The sequence below is a fragment of the Choloepus didactylus genome, chromosome 6 (assembly GCF_015220235.1).
Source record: "Choloepus didactylus isolate mChoDid1 chromosome 6, mChoDid1.pri, whole genome shotgun sequence".
Lineage (NCBI taxonomy): Eukaryota > Metazoa > Chordata > Mammalia > Pilosa > Megalonychidae > Choloepus > Choloepus didactylus.
The window spans coordinates 31,185,947-31,207,722 of NC_051312.1; the positions used below are offsets into that span (position 1 = coordinate 31,185,947).

General features: G+C 36.9%; 1 protein-coding gene and 1 pseudogene across 1 annotated transcript; one reads left to right on the plus strand and one right to left on the minus strand.

The window, feature by feature from the left end:
• Positions 1–10,831: 10,831 nt before the first annotated feature.
• On the plus strand, positions 10,832–11,761 carry LOC119536886 (olfactory receptor 4X2-like). The gene has a single exon (XM_037839589.1). It carries the CDS (start codon positions 10,832–10,834, stop codon positions 11,759–11,761), a length of 930 nt encoding a protein of 309 aa, XP_037695517.1.
• Positions 11,762–18,334: 6,573 nt separating this feature from the next.
• On the minus strand, positions 18,335–20,840 carry LOC119536888 (annotated as a pseudogene).
• Between the last annotated feature and the right edge of the window lie 936 nt (positions 20,841–21,776).

Here is a 21,776-nt window from a genome sequence, read left to right on the forward strand (position 1 = left end):
AACCCCAAAGCAAACAGAAAGAAAGAAATAACAAACATTAGAGCAGAAATAAATGAAATTGAGAATAGGAAAACAATAGAGAGACTCAACAAAACCAGAAGTTGTTCTTTGAGAAACCAACAAAATGATGGACCCCTAGCTAAGCTGACAAAAAAAGAAGACTGGATGCAAATAAATACAATCAGAAATGGGAAAGGAAACATAACTACTGACCCTGGAGAAATAAAGGAGATAATTAGAAGATATTATGAGCAACTATATGCTAATAAAATAGACAAAACAGATGAAATGAACAACTTCCTAGAAAAGCATAAACAACCAACATTGACTCAAGAAGAAACAGAAGACCTCAACAAACCAATCACAAGTAAAGAGATTGAGTGAGTCATCAAAAAGCTCCCAAAAAAGAAAAGCCCAGGACCAGATGGCTTCACATGTGAATTCTATCAAGCATTCAAGAAAGAATTACTACCAATCCTGCTCTAATACTTCAAAAAAAAAAAATGAAGAGGAGTAAAAGCTCATTTTATGAAGCCAACATCACACTAATACAAAAATCAGACAAAAACACTACAAAGAGAGAAAATTATAGACCAATCTCTGTAATGAATACAGATGCAAAAATCCTCAACAAAATACTCACAAACCTAATCCAGCAGCACACTAAAAGAATTATACACCATGACAAGGTGGGATTTATTCCAGATATGCAAGGCTAATTCAACACAAGAAAATCAATTAATGTAATATGCCACATCAATAAATCAAAGCAGAAGGACCATGTGATCATCTCAATTGATGCAGAAAAGGCATCTGACAAAACTCAAAATCCTTTCTTGATGAAAGCACTTCAAAGTATAGGAATAGAAGGGAATTTTCTCAGTAAGATAAAGGCAATATATGAAGAACCTACAGCTAACATTGTACTCAATGGGGAGAGACTGGAAGCTATCCCTCTAAGATCAGGAACAGGACAGGGATGCCCACTGTCACCATTGTTATTCAACATTGTGATGAAAGTTCTAGCTAGAGAAATTAAGCAAGAAAAAGAAATAAAAGGCATCCAAATTGGAGAGGAAGAAGTAAAACTTTCACTCTTTGCAGATGACATGATTCTATATGTAGAAAATCCAGAAAAATCTGCAGCAAAGCTATTAGAACCAATCAATGAACACAGCAAAGTGGCAGGCTACAAGATCAGCATGCAAAGGCTGTAGTATTCTTATACACAAGTAATGTGCAACAAAAGGAGGAAATCAAGAAAAAAATTCCATTTACAATAGCAACCAAAAGAATCAAGTATTTAGGAATAAACTTAATCAAGGCCACAAAAGACCTATACCAAAAAAAACTACAAGAAACTGATAAAAGAAATCAAACAGGACCTAAAAAAATGGAAGTGCATATCATGGTCATGGATTGGAAGACTAAATATAATTAAAATGTCAATTCCACCTAAACTGACTTATAGATTCAATGCAATACCAGTTAAATTCCCAACAACTTACTTTTCAGAAATAGAAAAACCAATAACCAAATTCATTTGGAAAGGCAAGTTGCCCAAGTAGCCAAAAATATCTTGAGAAAGAGGAACAAAGTGGGAGGTCTCACACTACCTGACTTTGAAGCATATTACAAAGCTACACTGTTCAAAATAGCATGGTACTGGCATAAGGCTATAAATACCAACCAATGGAATCAAATTGAGTGTTCAGAAATAGACTCTGACATCTACAGACAATTGATCTTTGATAAGGCAGTCAAGCCAAAATAGCTGGGACCAAGCAGCTTCTTCAATAAATGGTGTTTGGAGAAATGGATATACATTTTCATAAGAGTGAAAGAGAACCCCTATCTCACACCTTATACGAAAATTAACTCGAAATGGATCAAAGACCTAAACATTAGCACTAAGACCATAAGACTCTTAGAAGAAAATGTAGGGCAATTTCTTAAAGATCTTGTGATAGGAGGCAGTTTCCTAGACCTTACACCCAAAGCATGAGCAACCAAAGAACAAATAGACAAATGGGTCTCCTCAAAATTAAATACTTTTGTACATCAAAGGACTTTGTCATAAAGGTAAAAAGACAGCCTACACAACAGGAGACAATATTTGGAAACCACATGTCAGATAAGGGTTTAATATCTCAAATATATAAAGCAATCCTACAACTCAACAACAGAAAGACAAACAACCCAATTAAAAATGGGTAAAGGACATGGACAGACACTTTTCTGAAGGGGAAATACAAATGGCTCAAAAATATGAAAAAAAATGCTCAACTTCACTTGCTATTAGGGAAATGCAAATCAAAACCACAATGAGATATCATCTCACACCTACCAGAATGGCCATTATACAAAAAAAAAAAAAAAAAAAGAGAAAGTGCTGGAGAGGATATGAAGAAACAGGCACACTTATTCATTGGTGGTGGTAATGTAGAATGGGACAACCACTCTGGAAGACAGTGTGGCAGTTCCTCAGGAAGCTTAGTATAGATTTTCATATGACCCAGCTATTCCATTACTATATATATACTCAGAGGAACTGAAAGATAAGACATGAATGGACATTTGTAAACCAATGCTTATCATGGCATTATTCACAATAGCCAAGAGATAGAAACAGCCCAAATGTCCATCAATGGACGAGTGAATAAATAAACTGGTACATACACATGATGAAATAGTATGCAACTGAAAGATATGGAACATATGATAATGTGGATAAACCCTGAGGACATCATGTTGAGAAAAGTTAGCCAGAAACAAAAAGACAAATACTGTATGGTCTCACTAATATGAACCAACATTAATAAGCAAACTCTGAAAGTTAAAAGCTGATAACACAGGCTACCAGGAGATAGAGGGTAGAGATTGGGCATTTTAGGCTGAAGTACTACAGAATGTTCAGTAGGATTGATTGTATAGATCCAGAAATAGATAGCATAATACTGTGTGATGGTAGCACAATATTGTAACTATACTGAACAAAGATGTCCATGAGTAAATCTGAAAGAGGTGGGCTAGGTGCATGAATGACACCTGAGGTAAAAATAGAAGATAAAGACTGGGACTGTTTAATTTAGCAAAAACTGGAGTGGTCAAGGATTGTAACTAAATGTACAAATATAAAACTATTCTTGCATGTGGGAGATCAAATGAATGTCAACCATGGAGAGTGTTGGAAAGTGGATGGCATTAGGGAAAAAGATAATCAAAGCAAACTAGAGTCTATGGTAAACAGTAACACTGAAATATGCCTCCACTATATGTAACAAAGTCAATATACCAAATTTAAATGTGTATGAGGGGGGATATAAGGGAGTGATATGGGATTCTTACTAGCGGTGTTGTCTGACTCAGCTATTAGATTGTTTTGTATGATATTTTACTTTCTTTTTAATATCTTTTTTATTATTCATTAAAAAACTTTTTTTCATAGTAATCAATATGTTCAAGTGCTGACTGTGGTGATAAATGCACAACTGTATGATGATACCATGAAGAACTGATGGTACATTGTGTATAATTATATGGTTTGTGAATATAGGTCTATAAAATTGTATGGAAAAATATAAACAGGAATAAATGCTGGAGAAAACATAGAGAGAAGGATGTATGTATTTATTGCCAATTAGGAGGTAGAATGATATAGCCTTTCTGGAGGACAGTGGGGTGGTTCCACATAAAGCTAAGTATGTGGGTGCAATAAGGACCTGCAACCTCATTAGGGAGCATTTACTTGGAGGATCTGAGAGCAGGGCATTTGCACACTGATGTTTATAGAGAGTATGCATGATTTGCAGTGGATGGAGGTGACCTAAGAGTACATAGACTGAGGAACAGAATGGTGAACTGTTGTGTGTGCATACAATGGAACATTAAGCAACTGCAAGGAGTGAAGCTGTGAGACATGCAATGAGGTGAATGGAACCTGTGGACTGCATTTTGACTGAAGTACGCCAGAAACGAAGGCAAACACTATAATGCCTCACCAATATGGACTAACTACAATGAGTAAACTCAGAATTGAATCTTAGAGCACAGACTAACAGAGGAATGATTATTGTAATGGTCCCTAGATTGTAAGCTCTTACAGCGGTCAAATCTATTCCTGAATTGTAACTGCTATTTCCAAACTCTGAGATGCTGATCCCTTTGTGTATAACCTGATTGGTCTCTAGAACATTGGGTATCTGTGTGACACCTGAAACTCAGAGCTAAAACTTGACAGATATGAATGTCAGTATTAGAAGATATAACTGTTTAAAATGCTGAAAAAGAGTCCAGACTTCAAATAGAGATATGAATGAAGCCGATGTGGTTAGGACTAGAGCCATTTGGGCCAAAGGGTAAAGGACAATACTGATTGCATTTTAAAACCTCAAATTCCATGTGAGACCAAGGGAAGAGATGGTTAGTTGGTGCAAGAGTTATATTTCCTAAACAATTTAACTCATACAGTTTGTTCAAATACCATAATCACATGGAACTTTTAATAGGAACTGAGATCTGATAGGTTTGCATAGGCTAGTGTGAAATAGCAACACATCCCAAAGTAATTTGGGCAGAGAATAAAAATATATATGCAGGGTCCCCCTGAGGAGCAGGGGGGAAATGCAGAGGTGTTGGGCTTTCTCACCTGGATTGTTGCTAATGTTCTCACAAACATTGAGCACTGACAGTGTATCTTCCCTAAGAGGAAGGAGGCGGGGCCCAGCTGTTGTGCTGGGCTTCCCTTCAGAACTCAGACCCCAGGGCCTAGGGCAAAACAACCAAAACAGAACAACAAAAGCTGACAACTAAAGGGGCTATACCTCCTTACCCCAGTCAGGATCAACAGGCTGACAGGCACCACCTTCTGGGCAGGTTAGGAAAAGCACAGCAGCTAGAGGCCTCAAAGAAAAGTCTGTCAATCTTCTAAGATACACCCTCATGGAAACTTAAAACTAAATATAACCCAATTCTGAGAACTCAACCCATCCTGGTCTGGGAAAATCTGATTGGGTTAACCAAGGAAATGAGATACCTAGACAACAGAAAACTACAAATTACAGTAGAAAAACAGAGATATGGCCCAGTCAAAGGAACAAACTCCCACCTCATTAAAATACAGTTGAGATATTGTTTTGCTTTAATGAAACAATTAAAGATTTTCAAAGAAATATGCTAAATCAATTCAAAAACCAAGTCAATGAGTTCAGGGAAGATATGGCAAAAGAGAAGAAGGATATAAAGAAAACACTGGCCAAACATAAGGTAGAAGTTGAAAGTTTAAAAACAACTACTGGAAGAACATATGGGAATGAAGGCACAACACAAGAGATGAAAAATACAATGGAAACATACAACAGCAGATTTCAAGAGGCAGAAGAAAACACTCAGGAACTGGAGAACAAGACACCTGAAATGCTACACACAAAAGAACAGATAGGGAAAAGAATGGAAAAATATGAGCAACAGCCAGGGAATTGAATGGCAACATGAAGCACATGAATGTACGTATCATTGGTGTCCCAGAAGAGGAGAAGGGAAAAGGGGCAGAAGCAATAAAAAGGAAATAATCAATAAAAATTTCCCATCTCTTATGAAAGACATAAAATTACAGATCCAAGAAGCACTGTGTACCCCAAACAGAACAGATCTGAATAGACCTACGCCAAGACACATAATAATTAGATTATCAAACAGCAAAGGCAAAGAGAGAATCCTGAAAGCAGCAAGAGAAAAGTGATCCATCACATACAAAGGAAGCTTGATACAACTATGTGCAGATTTCTCAGTAGAAACCATGGAAGGAAGAAGGAAGTGGTGTGATATATTTAAGATACTGAAAGAGAAAAACCACCAACCAAGAATCCTATATCTGGTAAAACTGTCCTTCAAATATGAGAGAGAGCTTAACATATTCTCTGACAAATAGATAATGAGAGAGTTTGTGAACAAGATACCTGCCCTACAGGAAATACTGAAGGGAGCACTACAGACTGATAGGAAAAGACAGGAGTGAGAGGTTTGGAACACAATTTCGGGTGATGGTAGCACAACAATGTAAGTGCACTGAACAAAGATGACTGAGAATGGTTGAAAGAGGAAGGTTAGGAGCACATAGGACACCAGAAGGAAAGAGGAAAGACAAAGACTGGGACTGTATAACTCAGTGAAATCTAGGGTGCTCAACAATTGTGATAAAATATATAAATATGTTTTTACATGATGGAGAACAAATGAATGTCAACCTTGCAAGGTGTTAAAAATTGGGTGGAATTGGGGAAAAAATACAATCAATGCAAACTAGAGACTCTAGTTAACAGAAACATTGTATTATGCTTCCTTTAATGTAAGAAAGGCAATATACTAAGGCTAAATGCCTATAAGAGGGGGACATGAGGGAGGAGAATGGGACTTTTGCCATTGGTGATGTTATTTGACTCTTTATTCAACTTTAGTTTAATGCTATCTTTCCTTTTGTTGCTTTTTAGCTGTCATTTTTGTTTTTCTTTTGTCTCTCTACCTTCTTTGACTCTTTCTCCTTCTTTGTGGAAGAAATAGAGATGTCCTTATATAGATAGTGGTGATGGTGTGAATACATAAATACGTGACTATAAAGGGAACCATTGATTGTTTACTTAGGACTGTATGGTAGGAATGTATGGTAGGTGAACAAAACCATCGTAAAAAAATGGGTTGAGGAAGAAACCTTGAGGGCACTATATTGACTGAAATAAGTAAGACACATAAGGACAAATATTACATGGTCTCAATGATATGAACTAATTATAATATGTAAACCCATAGACATGAAATATAAGTTTCCAGGATATACAATGAGGCTAAATAATGGGGAGCAATTGCTTATTATGAGCAGAACGTTTAGCTAGGTTGAACTTATGTGTTTGGAAATGGACAGAGGTGATGGTACCAGGTTATTGTGAGAATAACTAAAGGTGCTGAATGGTGTGTGAATGTGGTGGAAAGAGGAAGCTCAGAGTCATGTATGTCACCAGAAAGAAAGCTGGAGATTAAAATATGGGAATGTATAAAACAGTGAATCTTGTGGTGGACAATGTCCGTGATTAACTGTAAAATATTAGAAATCTCTCTCATGAGCTAGAACAAATGTATGACACTATAACTAGAAGCTAATAATAGAGGGGTATATATAGGGAAAACTATACCTATTGCAAACTAAGTACTACAGTTAGTAGTATTTTAACATTCTTTCATCAAAAGTAGCAAATGTACTATACCAATACTATTAGTCAATAATGGAGGGATGGTGTTTAGGGGTATGGGAGGATTTGAATTTTCTTTTTTGTCTTTATTCCTATTCTGGAGTAATGAAAGTGTTCTAAAAATTGAAAAAAAAATTAATTGTGGAGATGGATGCACAGATGTATGATGGTACCGTAGGCAATTGATACTGCACTTTGGGTCTTTGGATGATTGTATGGTATGTGAACAATCTCAATAAAATTGAATTTTAAAAAAATGGATTGAGGTGATAAAGGCACAACTATATGACAGGAGTTGATTGTAAATCATGGATGATTGCATGGTATGTGAATATATCTCAACAAAACGGAATTTAAATAAATAAATAAATAAATAAAATGATTGAACTACTGTGAAGAAAAAAGCTACTGTGCCAAAAGCCATTTTTATCTTAAAATGTCTTATCAAAATTTTCTTATTAATCATTAGTAGAAACTTGTGGCATCTTATTTCAATTCTTAATTAAGGCTACATCAGTGGTATTTGTGAAAAGCACTGGTGTAGAGCACACTGCATTTTCCAAAGAGTGCTTATGGCATTTGAAAAACTTTAATTATGGAAAATTTCAAACATATACAACTGAAGTCAGTTCCAGTGATTATCAATATAGCACTGATTCATCCACACCAGTGTATCTCAGCAGCTGCTCACTTGACATTTAGGTCAGATAGTTCTTTGTTGTGGGACACTGTCCTGGGCATTGCAGGATGTTTTGCAGCATCCCTGACCTATGCCCAATTAGATGCCAGTAGCACTCCCTCCTTCCTATGTTGTGACAACAAAAAACATCTCCAGACTTTGTAAAATGTCCCCTGGGGGCAAAATTCCCCCTAGTTTACAACTGCTGAGTTATACCCTTGCCCACACCAAAGTATGTAATTTCTATTTCCTGACACTTGTGGACCCTGTTCCTCCAATCTACCTGCCCTTGTGAGTAGTGCCTTTTGGTATAAATCCCCATGAGCAAATGCACACTAACCAGGACATATATCAAATCAAATTCTCAACAACATAAAGCACAATCAAGAGAAGTACCTATGAACACAGATGAGTTTAATTTGTTCATATTTAATATTGCTTTCTGAAGTTGTTTCCAAAAGGAAGTTTGAGTTTTTAGTAACAAGGTCTAGCTTCCCGTGAGGAAATCTCCCTGGTTAGAATAGGGAAAGGGATACGACTCACCAGGGACCATCCTCTCTTGGCTGACAATCATGCCTGTCCCCTGGTATCTCTTGAGCAATTGAACTCAAGGCTAAGCTGCCGGGGTTCTTATACCTGTGTGGAACACCTGGGAGGCAGAAGCGAGGCAGGTCTCCTTTGCTGTTGTTTTAACTCAGGTAGACTTGAGACCACATGTGGATTAGTCTCAGCATCCCTGAGCCTGCAGATTGCAGGGGTTGCAGATCCAGAGCTTTGTGAATCCAGCAAGGTAGGAGCACTGGTGGGCATCTTACTTGTGATGCTTCTCAGTTCACTAAACAGGAAACCTGGATGAGCCAGGAGCTGTCCTTGGGGTTTTATTTGTATCTCTGGGTCAAAATAGAAAAGGTAAATGTGGGGAGACCAGCACAGCCACAGAAACACTGGGATGAGTTTGTTTTGTGGCCATGCATTTCTTTCATGTATGAATTGATAGATCCATCTTGCACACAAAGGAGTGTTGCAGGAAGCCCAGGGCATCTTACAAAGTGCTCTATCAATGGTCAGGTCATTGACTGAACACCTACCCTGAGGTAAGCTCAGTGTAGGCACTGGGATTCAGGGATGGAGAAGACATGGATTTGGTCATGGGGAAGTGGGTTCCTTCAATGTTTATGGAACAGCTACAATGTACCTAGGATTCTGCTGAAACAGGGAAGAAATTATCCCCTGTAATTAATTCATTCATTTTAGCCACATTTATTGTACGTTATTTCTTGGCAGGATCCTCAGGAGGCACTGGAGACAGAATGGTGAGCAAGATATAATCCCTGCCCTCAGGAAGCTCACTGTTCAGTGGGGTAGATGACTACATAAAACAATGATAATTTAGTGTGGCAAGTGCTGTGATCTCAAAATGCCCTGAGAAAAGAAGGGTCACTGATTATTAGGTTTTCTTGATGGTGGTGTTTGATTCTTTATTCCAAAAATAATCCAGGACAGCACAGAGGACACAAGCTAACTTATACTGCACTGGGGCTGGGAGTACATTTGGGACATCTACCTGTGAGGTAGGTGTTATTATCTCCATGTCACAATGAGGGCATTGTGTTCTGAGAAGCAAAATAACTTTCTAGATTTCCAGTGATACTACGTGAAGAACCCTGGATGGGAACCCAGGAGTCCACGCTCCTAGCAGTGCTTTCTTTCATGAACAGCCTCTTGGTAAAATTCCCCTACTTATCTAAGGAGGTAAGGCTGCTCTCTGGCCCTGCTCTTTGCCTCTGTGGTTTAAAATCTATCAGTGATTTCCTTCTGGCTCATGGTCCTGAAGCACCTCACCTTGTCCTAAAAGCTGAAGGAAAGAGCATTGTGGTATGAGAGGAAGTCATCTGACTCCTGATATAGGTCTACTGGGTCTCACTCTATGAGGGGTATTGTTGACACACACAGACCTCAGCCACCTTGAAGAAGTCCGGCATGATAGGGAAGCCTTCACATCAGTCCCTGAGCAGTCACTGTGATGCCCTGAGTGTCTGGAGGGCTCGGCTGTGGAGAAAGACTTGCCAGAGCCTGAGTGGACCCTCACATGGGCTTATTCAGAGCTTTATCATGACTGGGGGGCTCGATTGGAGGAAATGAAGTTACCATTAGGAGAAGAACTTAGCTGGCAATAAGTGAGACCCTTGGGAAGGGACAAGGTAAACCATTCACCATGGATAGAAGGAGAGCATTTGGCGGTGAAACAGAAGAGGGTGATGAGAGTCAACAGAGGTGCAGAGGGATACTCTTCTGAAGACTTTGATGGGGTGCAGAGAGGTTGTGTGAATGCTTTCTGAAAACCAAAGCCAGATATGGAGAGAGGGAAGGGGGTTGAAAGAAATCTGCAGGCAAAAACGAATTAAAACCATTCAGCAGTAACAGAAATGCATCTAAAAAAAATGGAGATAGTAACCTTGTCCTGGTTGCCCCACATGGTTCTTGCAGATCCCAAATGAGACATTAGTCACATAGGTTTTCCTTCCTGGCTCTATTTCCATTAGTGATTTTACTTTCCAGTTGACCAAGATCTCTGGTGATTTCCCATTCTCTCCAAGACAAACTCTGAAGTCCATAACTGTTCTTTATAAACTGGTCCCAGAAAATCTCTCCAGGTTTTTCTTTTGCTATTACCACCTTAATCTAGCCACCCCACAATGAATTTTCATTGTGTTGGACTTCCTCTTCCACCTTCTTGGAATGTTCTTCTCTTCTACACATAACTCCTACTCCTCTTTTTATATCCAGCTCACCAACTTCCCACATGTCCCAGGGTTTATTACTTATGTTACCCACTCATGTTAATGAAGAGTCTTGTTTTTTATCCTTTCAGATCACCCCACCCAACTTACTGTCTGTTGGTGGTGACTTAATGACTAAATCACATAATGTCACTGAATTCATTTTTCTGGGACTTTCTCACAATCAGGAGGTGCAGAGAGTTTGCTTTGTGATATTTCTGCCCTTGTACATGGCAACTGTGGTGGGGAATTTCCTCGTTGTGCTCACTGTGATGACCAGCAGAAGTCTTGGTTCCCCCATGTACTTCTTCCTCAGCTACCTGTCCTTCGTGGAGATATGCTACTCTTCTACGACAGCCCCCAAACTCATCTCTGATTTGCTGACTGATCAGAAATCTATATCTCTGTGGGGCTGTCTGACACAGCTTTTCTTCTTTCACTTCTTTGGTGGTACTGAGATGTTCCTACTCACCATGATGGCCTATGACCGCTATGTGGCCATCTGCAAGCCCCTCAACTACACCACCATCATGACCCAGCAGCTGTGTGCTGTCCTGGTGGGAATCGCATGGATGGGGGGCTTTGTACATTCTTTTGCCCAAATCCTTCTCACCTTTCATTTGCCCTTTTGTGGCCCCAATGTGATTGACCACTATTTCTGTGACGTGCTTCCACTGCTCAAACTTGCTTGCTCTGACACCTTCCTCATTGGTCTGCTGGTTGTTGCCAATGGAGGCACCCTGTCTGTCATCAGCTTTGTGGTCCTCCTAGTCTCCTATGCAGTGATCTTGCCCCATCTAAGGAACCAGAGCTCTGAAGGGCGGCGCAAGGCCCTCTCCACCTGTGTGTCCCACATCACTGTGGTTGTCTTGTTCTTTGGGCCCATCATCTTCATCTATCTGAGGACTTCTGCCACTCTGACTGTGGACAAGATAGTGGCCGTGTTCTACACGATGGTCACTCCCCTCCTCAGCCCTGTCATCTACACCCTGAGAAATGCTGAGGTGAAAAAGGCAATGAAAAGGCTGTGGATCAGGACAATGAGAAGAGATGAGGCATAGGGGCTGAGTAGCGGATCCTTGAATTTAGAATGGGGCTGTGTTCAAATCAAATACCTGAGAGAATCATATGGGATGAAGGACATTTCACAGCATGTTAGTTATACAGTTATTCTAACTGGTACCCATCTCCAAAAATTTCAGTTTAAATACATGTAAAAGATTTTCTCTTTTGGCTTTATAATAATATTACAAGCCTTTTTTCTATTTTTAGATGTTTAGGTTGTTTCCAATTCTTATTACTATAAATAATATTGTGGTCAATATTTTTTCTGTGAGAGTGATTTTGACAGCATGGAACACTGTCATTAAACACATTTTATGAGAAATAGTATGTTTACCTAGTGTCAAAGTATCTCCCCACAAAATGCTTATCAATTATAATTTTATAAAAATAAATTATAATTTTATAAAATGTTACTTTGAAATGGAGAAACCTGGAAAATACCCCCTTAAACAATTGATCAAAGTTAACATCCCCATAATGGGACATATTGATGTCGTTTGCTTCCTTATATGGTGCACTTGAGAAGCGCACAATATCGTATCTCTGGTATTTTTAACATATCTGAGTCTAATCACATAAAAAACACACAGAAAGGATGTAAAACCAAAAACATTCTAGAAAATTACTTACTTGTACTCTTCAGAAGTGTGAAAGTCATGAAAGAAAAAGAAAGAATGAGGAACTGTTCAAGATTGAAGCAGATTAAAAATACATGATAAATAAATGCAACACGTGATCCTGGACTGGATCCTGGACTAGATCAAGGACATTAGTGGCACAAAAGGTCTGCAGATTAGATAATAGAATTATGTCTAACTTCTTGATCTGATAACTGTACTGAGGGCAGGTCTGAAAATGAATTTGGTTTTAGGAATTACTCACTGAAGTATCTAGAGGTAAAGAAGCATTTGTCTCTGCAACTGATTCTCAATCAATTCAGAGGAAGTATCTGTCCATATGTCTGTCTATCTATCTATCTACTGAGAGAATGAATGATAAAGAAAATGTGGCAAAATATTAACATTTGAGGAACTGAATTAAGGGTATACAGTAATTATCTGTAGTGTTATTTCAAATTTCATAGACATCTTGCTATTGTTTAATTTGCATTTTTTCCTCTTTTTTTATGTGAGAATGGATGTTTTCATGTGTAATTGACCTTAAGTCATTTTACAACCTTTTCAATGTTTAAATGCATTTCATTTTTACATAGTAAAATCTATCAGTTTTGCTTATTGATTTCTTCCATTGCTTTTGTGTCTAGAATATCCTAAACCATTAGTTAAATAAGTTTTTTTAGTTTTAAAAATTACTTAAATTTTTATATCATTTTGTGAACAATGCATAATAAGATTTCAAAAAACAACAAAATAAAAAGTACATGGTGAAAAGTTCTGTTCCCTTCTTTCCTTATTCCTTACATCCCATCGCCCATTATCCCAACAGATAAACAATTTTCTTAATTTCTGTTTTCCTTTCAGAGTTTCCTTAAGCAAATATAAGCCTGTCTGTGTATGTGTCTGCATATATAACTACTAAAGACCACAAAAGAAGAGTTTAACAAATGGAAACATATGTCATTTTTCACACTGAAAAGACTCAACATCACTAAGATGTTAATTCATTCTAAATAAATTTATAAATATAAGGTGACTTCAATAAAAATAATAGCAGATTTTTTGGGGGGGATAAGGGATCAAGGACAGATTTAAAACTAATTTTAAAGTTTGTGTGGAAAGACGGTAGCCAGGGGAACTTTGAAAATGAAGAGAAATGAGAAGAAACCAGCCCACCAGATAACAAACATGCCATAAAACTTCAAAAATAAGAAACAATGGGGTCTCAGCTATTCCAGAAACCATAAAGGCTGATGATGATAATTAACTACATAACATACAAAACATGTATCTGTCAAAAAACATCACTAACAAAGTCAAGGGACAAATGAAAACCTGGGGAGGGGAGATATTTACAAATTCATATCAGAAAGAACTCATCTTTGTACATAATTACTTCTTAGAACATAATAAAAAGAACCAAAACACAAATATGGGAAAATTTAGGAACAGAGGTCACGGAAAATACAAATTTCTTCAAATATACAAAAAGATGTCCGACCTCACCCAAAATAATGGAAATTATACCCAACATAAACTTTCCCATCTCTAGCACTCCCAAGCAAATCCTTCAGTGGGATTAATCACATTCACAACGTTCTGCTACCCTCACCATCATACATTACCAGAACTTTCTTTCTACACCCATTATGCATTAACACCCACCCCTTCTCCCCCAGCCCAGTATCCTGTACACTATTTTCTTTTTCTATGAGTTTCCATATTCTAGCTATTTCATATAAGTGGAATCATACAATATCTATCCTTTTTGCCTGAATTATTCGCTCAATAGACTGTATCAAGCTTCATCCATTTAATGGCATGTATCATAATTTCACTGCTTTTTAAAGCTGAGTAATATTCCACTGTATGCATATACCCCCTTTTGTTTACCCTTTCAACTGCTGAAAGACTTTGAGGTAACCCCTACCTTCTGGCTATTCCAAATAATGCTGCTATGAACCCTGGTGTACAAATATCTGTCAGAGTCCCTGCTTTTAGTTCTTTTAGGTATATCTTTTGGGTTGGATTCCCAGGTCATATGGTAATTCTGTTTCACTTAATGAGGAACCACCAAACTGTTTTCCACAGTGGGCCACCATTTTACATTCCCACCACAGTGTACAAGTCTTCTTTGTTCTCTGCATCCTCTCCAGTATTTATTATTTTCCTTTTTTTTTTTTTTTGATAATAACCATTCTTATGGGTGTGAGGTGGTATTTCACTGTGGTTTTCATTTGCATTTGCCTAATAACCACTGAAGTTGAGAATCTCTACATGTGTTTATTGGCCTTTTGTATATCTTCTTGAAGAAATGTCTATTCAAGTACTTTGCCCACTTTTTAGTTGAGATTTTAATGTTTTTCTTCTTGAGTAGTAGGAGTCCTTTATATATTCTTGATATTAAACCCTTATCATATATATAGTAACCAACTATTTTCTCCCATTTTTTATATTGTCTATTCAATTTCTTAATAATGATCTTTAATGCACAAGTTCATTTTAAGATAATTTAGTTTATGTATTATCTCTTTTGTTGCTCATGTTTTATGTGTAAAGTATAAGAATCTGCTGCTTAATACAAGTATCTGCAGATATTTCCCTGTCTTCTATGAGTTCTATAGTTTCACCTCTTACATTTTACTCCTTGATCCATTTTGAGTTAACCTTTTTATATTGTGCGAGTTTGGGGTCCACTTTCTTTCTTGCATGTGGATATTCAGTTTTCCAAGAACTATTAGTTAAAAGGACTATTTCTTCATTAACTATCAGGGAAATGCAAATCAAAACCACAATGAGATATCATCTCATACATATTAGAATGGCTGATTTCAAGAAACAGGAAACCACAATTGTTGGAGAGGATATGGAGAAAGAGGAACAATTATTCACTGCTGGTGGGAATGTAAAATTGTAGAGCCACTGGGGAAGACAGTGCAGTTCCTCAGGAAGCTAAGTATAGAATTACCATGTATCCGGCAATCCTGCTACTAGTAAATGCCCAGAAGAATTGAAAGCAGGGAAGCAAACAGATATTTGCACACCAATGTTCATAGTGGCATTACTGACAGTTGCCAAAGGATGGAAGCAACCCAAGTCCCCATCAACTGATGAATGAGTAAATAAAATGTGGTATATTCAAAACTGACTGTGTTTTAAAACTTCAGCTTCCATGTGAGACCAAAGGAAGAGATGTCTATTTGGTGCAGGATCTATATTTTCTAAACAGTATAACTCTACAGTCAGTTTGTTCAAACACCACAATTACATGGAACTCTGAATAGGAAGTGAGATATGGTGGGTTAGTAAGGGTTAGAGTGAAATAGTGACAAATCTCAAAGTAATTTGGGTGGGGAATAAAAATATATTTGCAGGGCACCCCTGAGGAGCTGGGGAAAAATGCAGAAGTATTGGACTTCCTCACCTGGACTGATGCTGATGTTGTCACAAACATTGAGGACTGGTGGTTTTATGTGCCAAGCCTTCTTTCACGGGAATCGCCCCTATGAAGCTCATTACTGCAAAGGAGAGGCTAAACTTGCATGTAATTGTGCCTAAGAGTCTCCCCCTGAGTATCTCTTTTTTGCTCAGATGTGGCCCTGTCTCTCTCTCTATCTAAGCCACCTTGGCAGGTGAACTCACTGCCCTCCCCCCTACATGGGACCTGATTCCCAGGGGTGCAAATCTCCCTGGTAACTTAGGATTTGACTCCTGGGCATGGATCTGGACCTGGCATCGTGGGTTGAGAATATCTTCTTGACCAAAAGGGGGTTGCAAAATGAAATGAAATAAAGTTTCAGTGGATGGTTATGAGATTTCAAATGGAGTTGAGAGGTCACTCTGGTGGACATTCTTATGCAGTATACAGATAATACCTCTTAGATTTTAATGTATTGCAATAGCTAGAAGTAAATACCTGAAGCTATCAAACTCCAACCCAGTAGCCTGGACTCCTGAACATGATTGTATAACAATGTAGATTACAAGGGATGACAGTGTGATTGTGAAAACCTTGTGGATCACATTCTCTTTATCTAGTGTATGGATGGATGAGTAGAAAAATGGGGACAACAACTAAATGAAAAATAGGGTGGGATGGGAGGGATGATTTGGGTGTTCTTTTTAACTTTTAATTTTTATTCTTATTCTGATTCTTTCTAGTGTAAGGAAAATGTTCAAAAATAGATTGGGGTGATGAATGCATAACTATATGATGGTACTGTGAACAGTTGACTGTACACCATGGATGATTGTATGGTATGTGAATATATTTCAATAAAACTGAATTTAATTTTTAAAAATGTGGTATATACATACAATGGAATATTATTCAGCTGTAAGAAGGAGTGAATTCCTAATGCATGCAACGTGGATGAAACTTGAGGACATTACACTAAGTGAAATAAGCCAGACACAAAAGGACAAATATTGTATGACCTCACTGATATGAACTAATTAGAATAAGAGTTTAATCTAAAATATAGGTTACCAGGGATAAATTGGGGTTAGAGAATGAGGAGTTGATTCTTAATTTGTACAGAATTTCTATTGAGGTTGATTTTAAAGTTTTGGAAATGGATGGTGGTGTTGGTAGCACACTATTGTGAGTGTAATTAATAGCATTGAATTATATATGTGAATGTAGATAAAAGGAAAAACTTGGGATGTATATGTTCCTAGGATAAAAATTAAAAGAGGGTCTCTCAGCTCCTGTACATTCTTCGTTCTTTCTCCCAGGATGTTTCTCTCTAAGCACCTGGGGGTCCTGTCTTAGCATATCCCTGGGCAAACTCTGGGCTTCATCTCTCTTAGCTTCTCTGGAGCAAACTCTGGGCTAAGAAAAGTCTGCTTTCAACAGCCATCTCCAAAATGTCTCTCTCAGCCGCAGCACTGAGCTCCATCTCTCTGAGCTCTTATAGGATTCCAGTAAAATAATCAAGACCCACACTGAATGGGCAGGACCACACCTCCACGGAAATAATCTAATCAAAGGTATTACCCACAGTTGGGTGGGTCATGTCTCCATGGAAACAACCTAATCCAAAGATTCCAACCTAATCAACACTAATATGTCTGCCCCTATAAGATTGCATTAAAGAACATAGAATTTTGGGGGACATAATACATCCAAACTGGCACATGTGGATTCCAAATACTTTCTCCTATTGAGTAGGTTGTCTTATCATTTTACTGATAAAGCATTTTGATGTGCAAAAGTTTTAATTTTAAGGAGGTCCCATTTATCTATTTTTTTCCTTTGATGTTTTCAAGGCTGACCATAAGATCTTCACAATTCTTCTGGAGATTTTTTCTGAGAGTTTTATGGTTCTAGTTCTTATATGAATGTATTTGATCCATTTTAAATTAAATTTGTATATAAATGTGAAACAGGGGTCTTCTTTCATCCTTCACATATGGATATTCAGTTCTCCCAGCACCATTTGTTGAAATGACTGTTCTTTCCCAGTTGAGTGGAACTGGCACCCTCTTCAAAAATCAGTTGATGATAGATGTGAGGGTCTATTTCTGAATTCTCAATTACTGGATTCCATTTGTCAGTATATCTATCCTTATGCCACTACCATGCTTTTTTCACCATTTCAGCTTTGTAGTATACTTTAAAGTCAAAAGTGTAAGTTCTCCTATTTTGTTCATCTTTTTCAAGGTGTTTTTGATTATTCAGGGCCACTTACCCATCCAAATAAATGTGGTAGTTGGCCTATCCATTTACGCAAACTGGACTCTTGAGAATTTGATTGGGACTGTATTGACTCTGTAAATCATTTGGGTAGAATGGACATCTTAATGGTATTTAGTCTTCCAATCCATGAACACAGAATGTCCTTCCTTTTATTTAGGTCATGTCTTATCAAGAAGGTAAAGTTTAAACAGAAAACTAAAGTGCCTCTTCTTTTCAGTAAAGTTCATTTGTTTCTTCTTTTATCCCAATTCTCATATACTTTCCTACAAAAACACACAGGAAAAAGATTAACAATTTCTATACATTGCATATCCAGTAATGTACTTAAAAATTTAGCAGTCAACTTTTCAAATCTACCATAGAAACACTCCAGATAGGAAGGTTTCACTGATACAATGCTAAAGAGAAAATGCCCATGTAATAAGCTCCAGCATCATCTCTGAATTAGCAGATTGTTTTAAAAGGGAAATACCCTGAATTCATATAAACCTAGGAAATTTACTCATTATTTCCTCTTCATCTACACCAAACTCAAATATTTATGTTCTAACTATCATTCCTATATGCCAAAAATAGGGAATGCTTTACAAAACTACCCAATTAAGCCAATAGGACACATACATATTCCCAAATAAGGGAAAGAAGGTAATCAAGCAGGAGTTGCCTAAAATATATATTTTCAACACTTTGGTACTTATTATTTGAAGAAGGCTAAAATACCAGAAAAGAGGATTTCTTCATTTCCCTAATTAGGCATCTCCCTAAAAATACTAAAAATGTCACCTAAAAAATATATAACATCATATGTAAACAGAATAGCTGATGAAAAAAAATTGGTAACTACATGAGGTCTGACAGATGGTTTTGAAATCAAGTGCCTGACAATCTGACGACAAAGTGTTTTAGACATGGGAATCAAATTTGATAGCAGAATAGTACAACTCTCTCGTATGGCAGTGTTTAACAGCAGTAACTTTTTGAGACTTGCTAGCAAAACTACTTTATTAGTGAGAATTTTTACATGTTTTTAAGATTTTCTTTCTGCTATTCTATCTAGAATCGTGTCCAATTGGTATGATCAAAATTTCCAAATATTTATAAAGTATCACTTTGTGTTTATCATTTAGTTTGAACAGAATTCTGACTTCACTGCCACCTTCTTTCATTTAAATTATAGTTCTGTTTACAAAGGTTCCTTTCCCCAGGCATGCCATGCCCTATTTATTGCTGCAAAGCAGACATCGATCTGTGTCTGCTTTATTACTAAGAAAAATCATTTATGAATGTATGCTAAAATTTAGTAACATCAAGACTAGAATACCATTATCCAGTAGATTAACTGCAAAATAGCCAAGTCTACTGAAAGAAAAGCCAAAAAGCCACAAGTAAATGCTCTTTCCCCTAAAAATTGGCATTCCCTACAGTGACAGTAAAGCTCAATGATATCTCTGGCTATATATAATCCATGCTCAATGTTATAAAATAAAATGTGAGGCCAGTAAGCTTTCACAATTTTTATTAAATCATAGTCTAATTTAACAATATCTGATTTTATAGTCATCAACCCATGGTGAACATATTTAATAAATGAAAGCAAATCAGACATCTAAGCCATTATTTTCTACAGACTAAACAAAAAAGTAATAACTATACAGAACACTATACACTTGCTCAGTTTTCATACAAGCCATGCTGTTTATCAAATTGTATCTCTAATGTTTGATACAATAAAATTAGTGATTGTAGTTCCCATGTTTTAATTACAAGTGCCTTACTAAGATAACTAGCATTCTGACAGTTTCACTGATGTTTCTAAATTAGCATAACATTTTCAAGGAAAAGAGTGAAAACTGAGCATGAAAAGATAAGTTATTAAAGGAAACTGAAGTAAGAAAAAAGGGAAAGTGAAATATCCTTGGGGTGGAAAAGTCAAACAAGTGTAGACATTTGGTTGGAAGAGAACAGATCAACTACGCATTTCACTAATCAAGAGTTTATAAATTCAATGCTATACAAATCCTTCTTAATGTAAAAGGTAAGTTGAAACTGAAAGGTCTATAAACTGTTATTTTTGGGCTCAAACGATATCAACCCTTCTGATCAAAAAAGGCCACAGCCATTAAGATTGTATTATTTGATTTTATATTACACAGGGGGTTGTTACGAAGCAATCCTCCTTAATAAAACCGACAATTAGCTTCACTCACAACGTTTTTAATAATGCACATTAAAAAAAAATATTCACCTTACAAATGTTCTGTGATCCAAATATACAATAGCTTTGGAAAACAATGTTTAGAAAACAAAAGTCAATATAAAAAAAAAATAGATTAAAACAACTAAAACACCAGTTATTTTTTTATGTATGGGTCTGATTTTACAGTTTTTTACTGCATCATTAATATCAGAAATCTGTTCCTTCAGCTGGTTCCACTGCTCAGGATTGAAAGAAATATCTTTTCTTCCTGGTTTCATTTCACCTTCTGGATTCATTCAATATTCTCTAATGTCAATTAGAACTTGCCACTTAAGGTCCCGAACAACGACATACCTCATTTTTCCAATCTGAAACATATCATCTTGGCTGCTGCTCTGCTTGGAAGATGACAGGGTTCTTGAGGGTTCACGAGTCTTTTGCTTCTGTACAGGTTTTTCTGAAGTAACTTATTCTTTCCCCTTTAACTTTTTGTCAACTTCACTATCAGGATCCCAGCCAGATGAGCTTGAAAAAATAAGTTCCTTTGATTTAGGCATTGCTCTGCTTCTGCAGCCAAACTGCTTCCCGCTTGCCTGCTCTCTAAGGACTGCCTCCCTCTGGTATTGATTTCCACTTTCATTCCATTGTGATCAGAGAAGATACTATTATATGATTTCAATATTTCTAAATTTGAGACTCGTTTTTTGATGCAACTATGACCTATCCTGGAGAATGATCCGTGTGCCCTAGGGAAGAAAATGTATTCTGCTATTGTTGAGTGAAATGTTCAATATGTCTGTTAAGTGTAGTTGGTTTACCATATTATTCAAGTCTTCTATTTCTTTATCTCCTGTTTACATGTACTATCAATTATAGAAATTGGTGTATTGAATTCTCCTAATATTAATGTGTAACTATCTATTTCTCTGTTCAAATAAGTTAATTTGCTTCATATATGTTGGGCTCTTCAGTTAGTTGTATATGTAGTTATACCTCTTATCTTCCAGTTCAATTGACCCATTTATCAGTAAATAGTGACCTTCTTTGTCCCTTATAACAACTTTTTTCACTTGAAGACTGTTTTATCAGATATTAATATGGCTACCACATGTGACATTTTTTTCCATTCTATCACTTCATTTAGTTATGTCTTTGAATTTAAGATGAGTCTCTTATAAAGAGTATATTCTTTAGTCATGCTTTATATCCAATTGCCAATCTCTGCCTTTTGAAAGGAGAGTTAATGCCAAAAATTACATATTTACACATCATGAGTCCAAAAGAATTCATTTATCATTACTTTTCATGCATTTGTATTTTGGATACTCTAAGAAGTAAAAAGAGGATCTACAAATCAATGGCTGACATGAGATTTTTTCCTAATGTTTTAAAATTGCCTTATTCTTAATTCAGCACTTGCCCAATTTTTGCAACCCTTTAACTTCTGTTCCAGAGACATGAGGAAAATGTCTGACTGTCTGCTAGTGGTAAAAAGT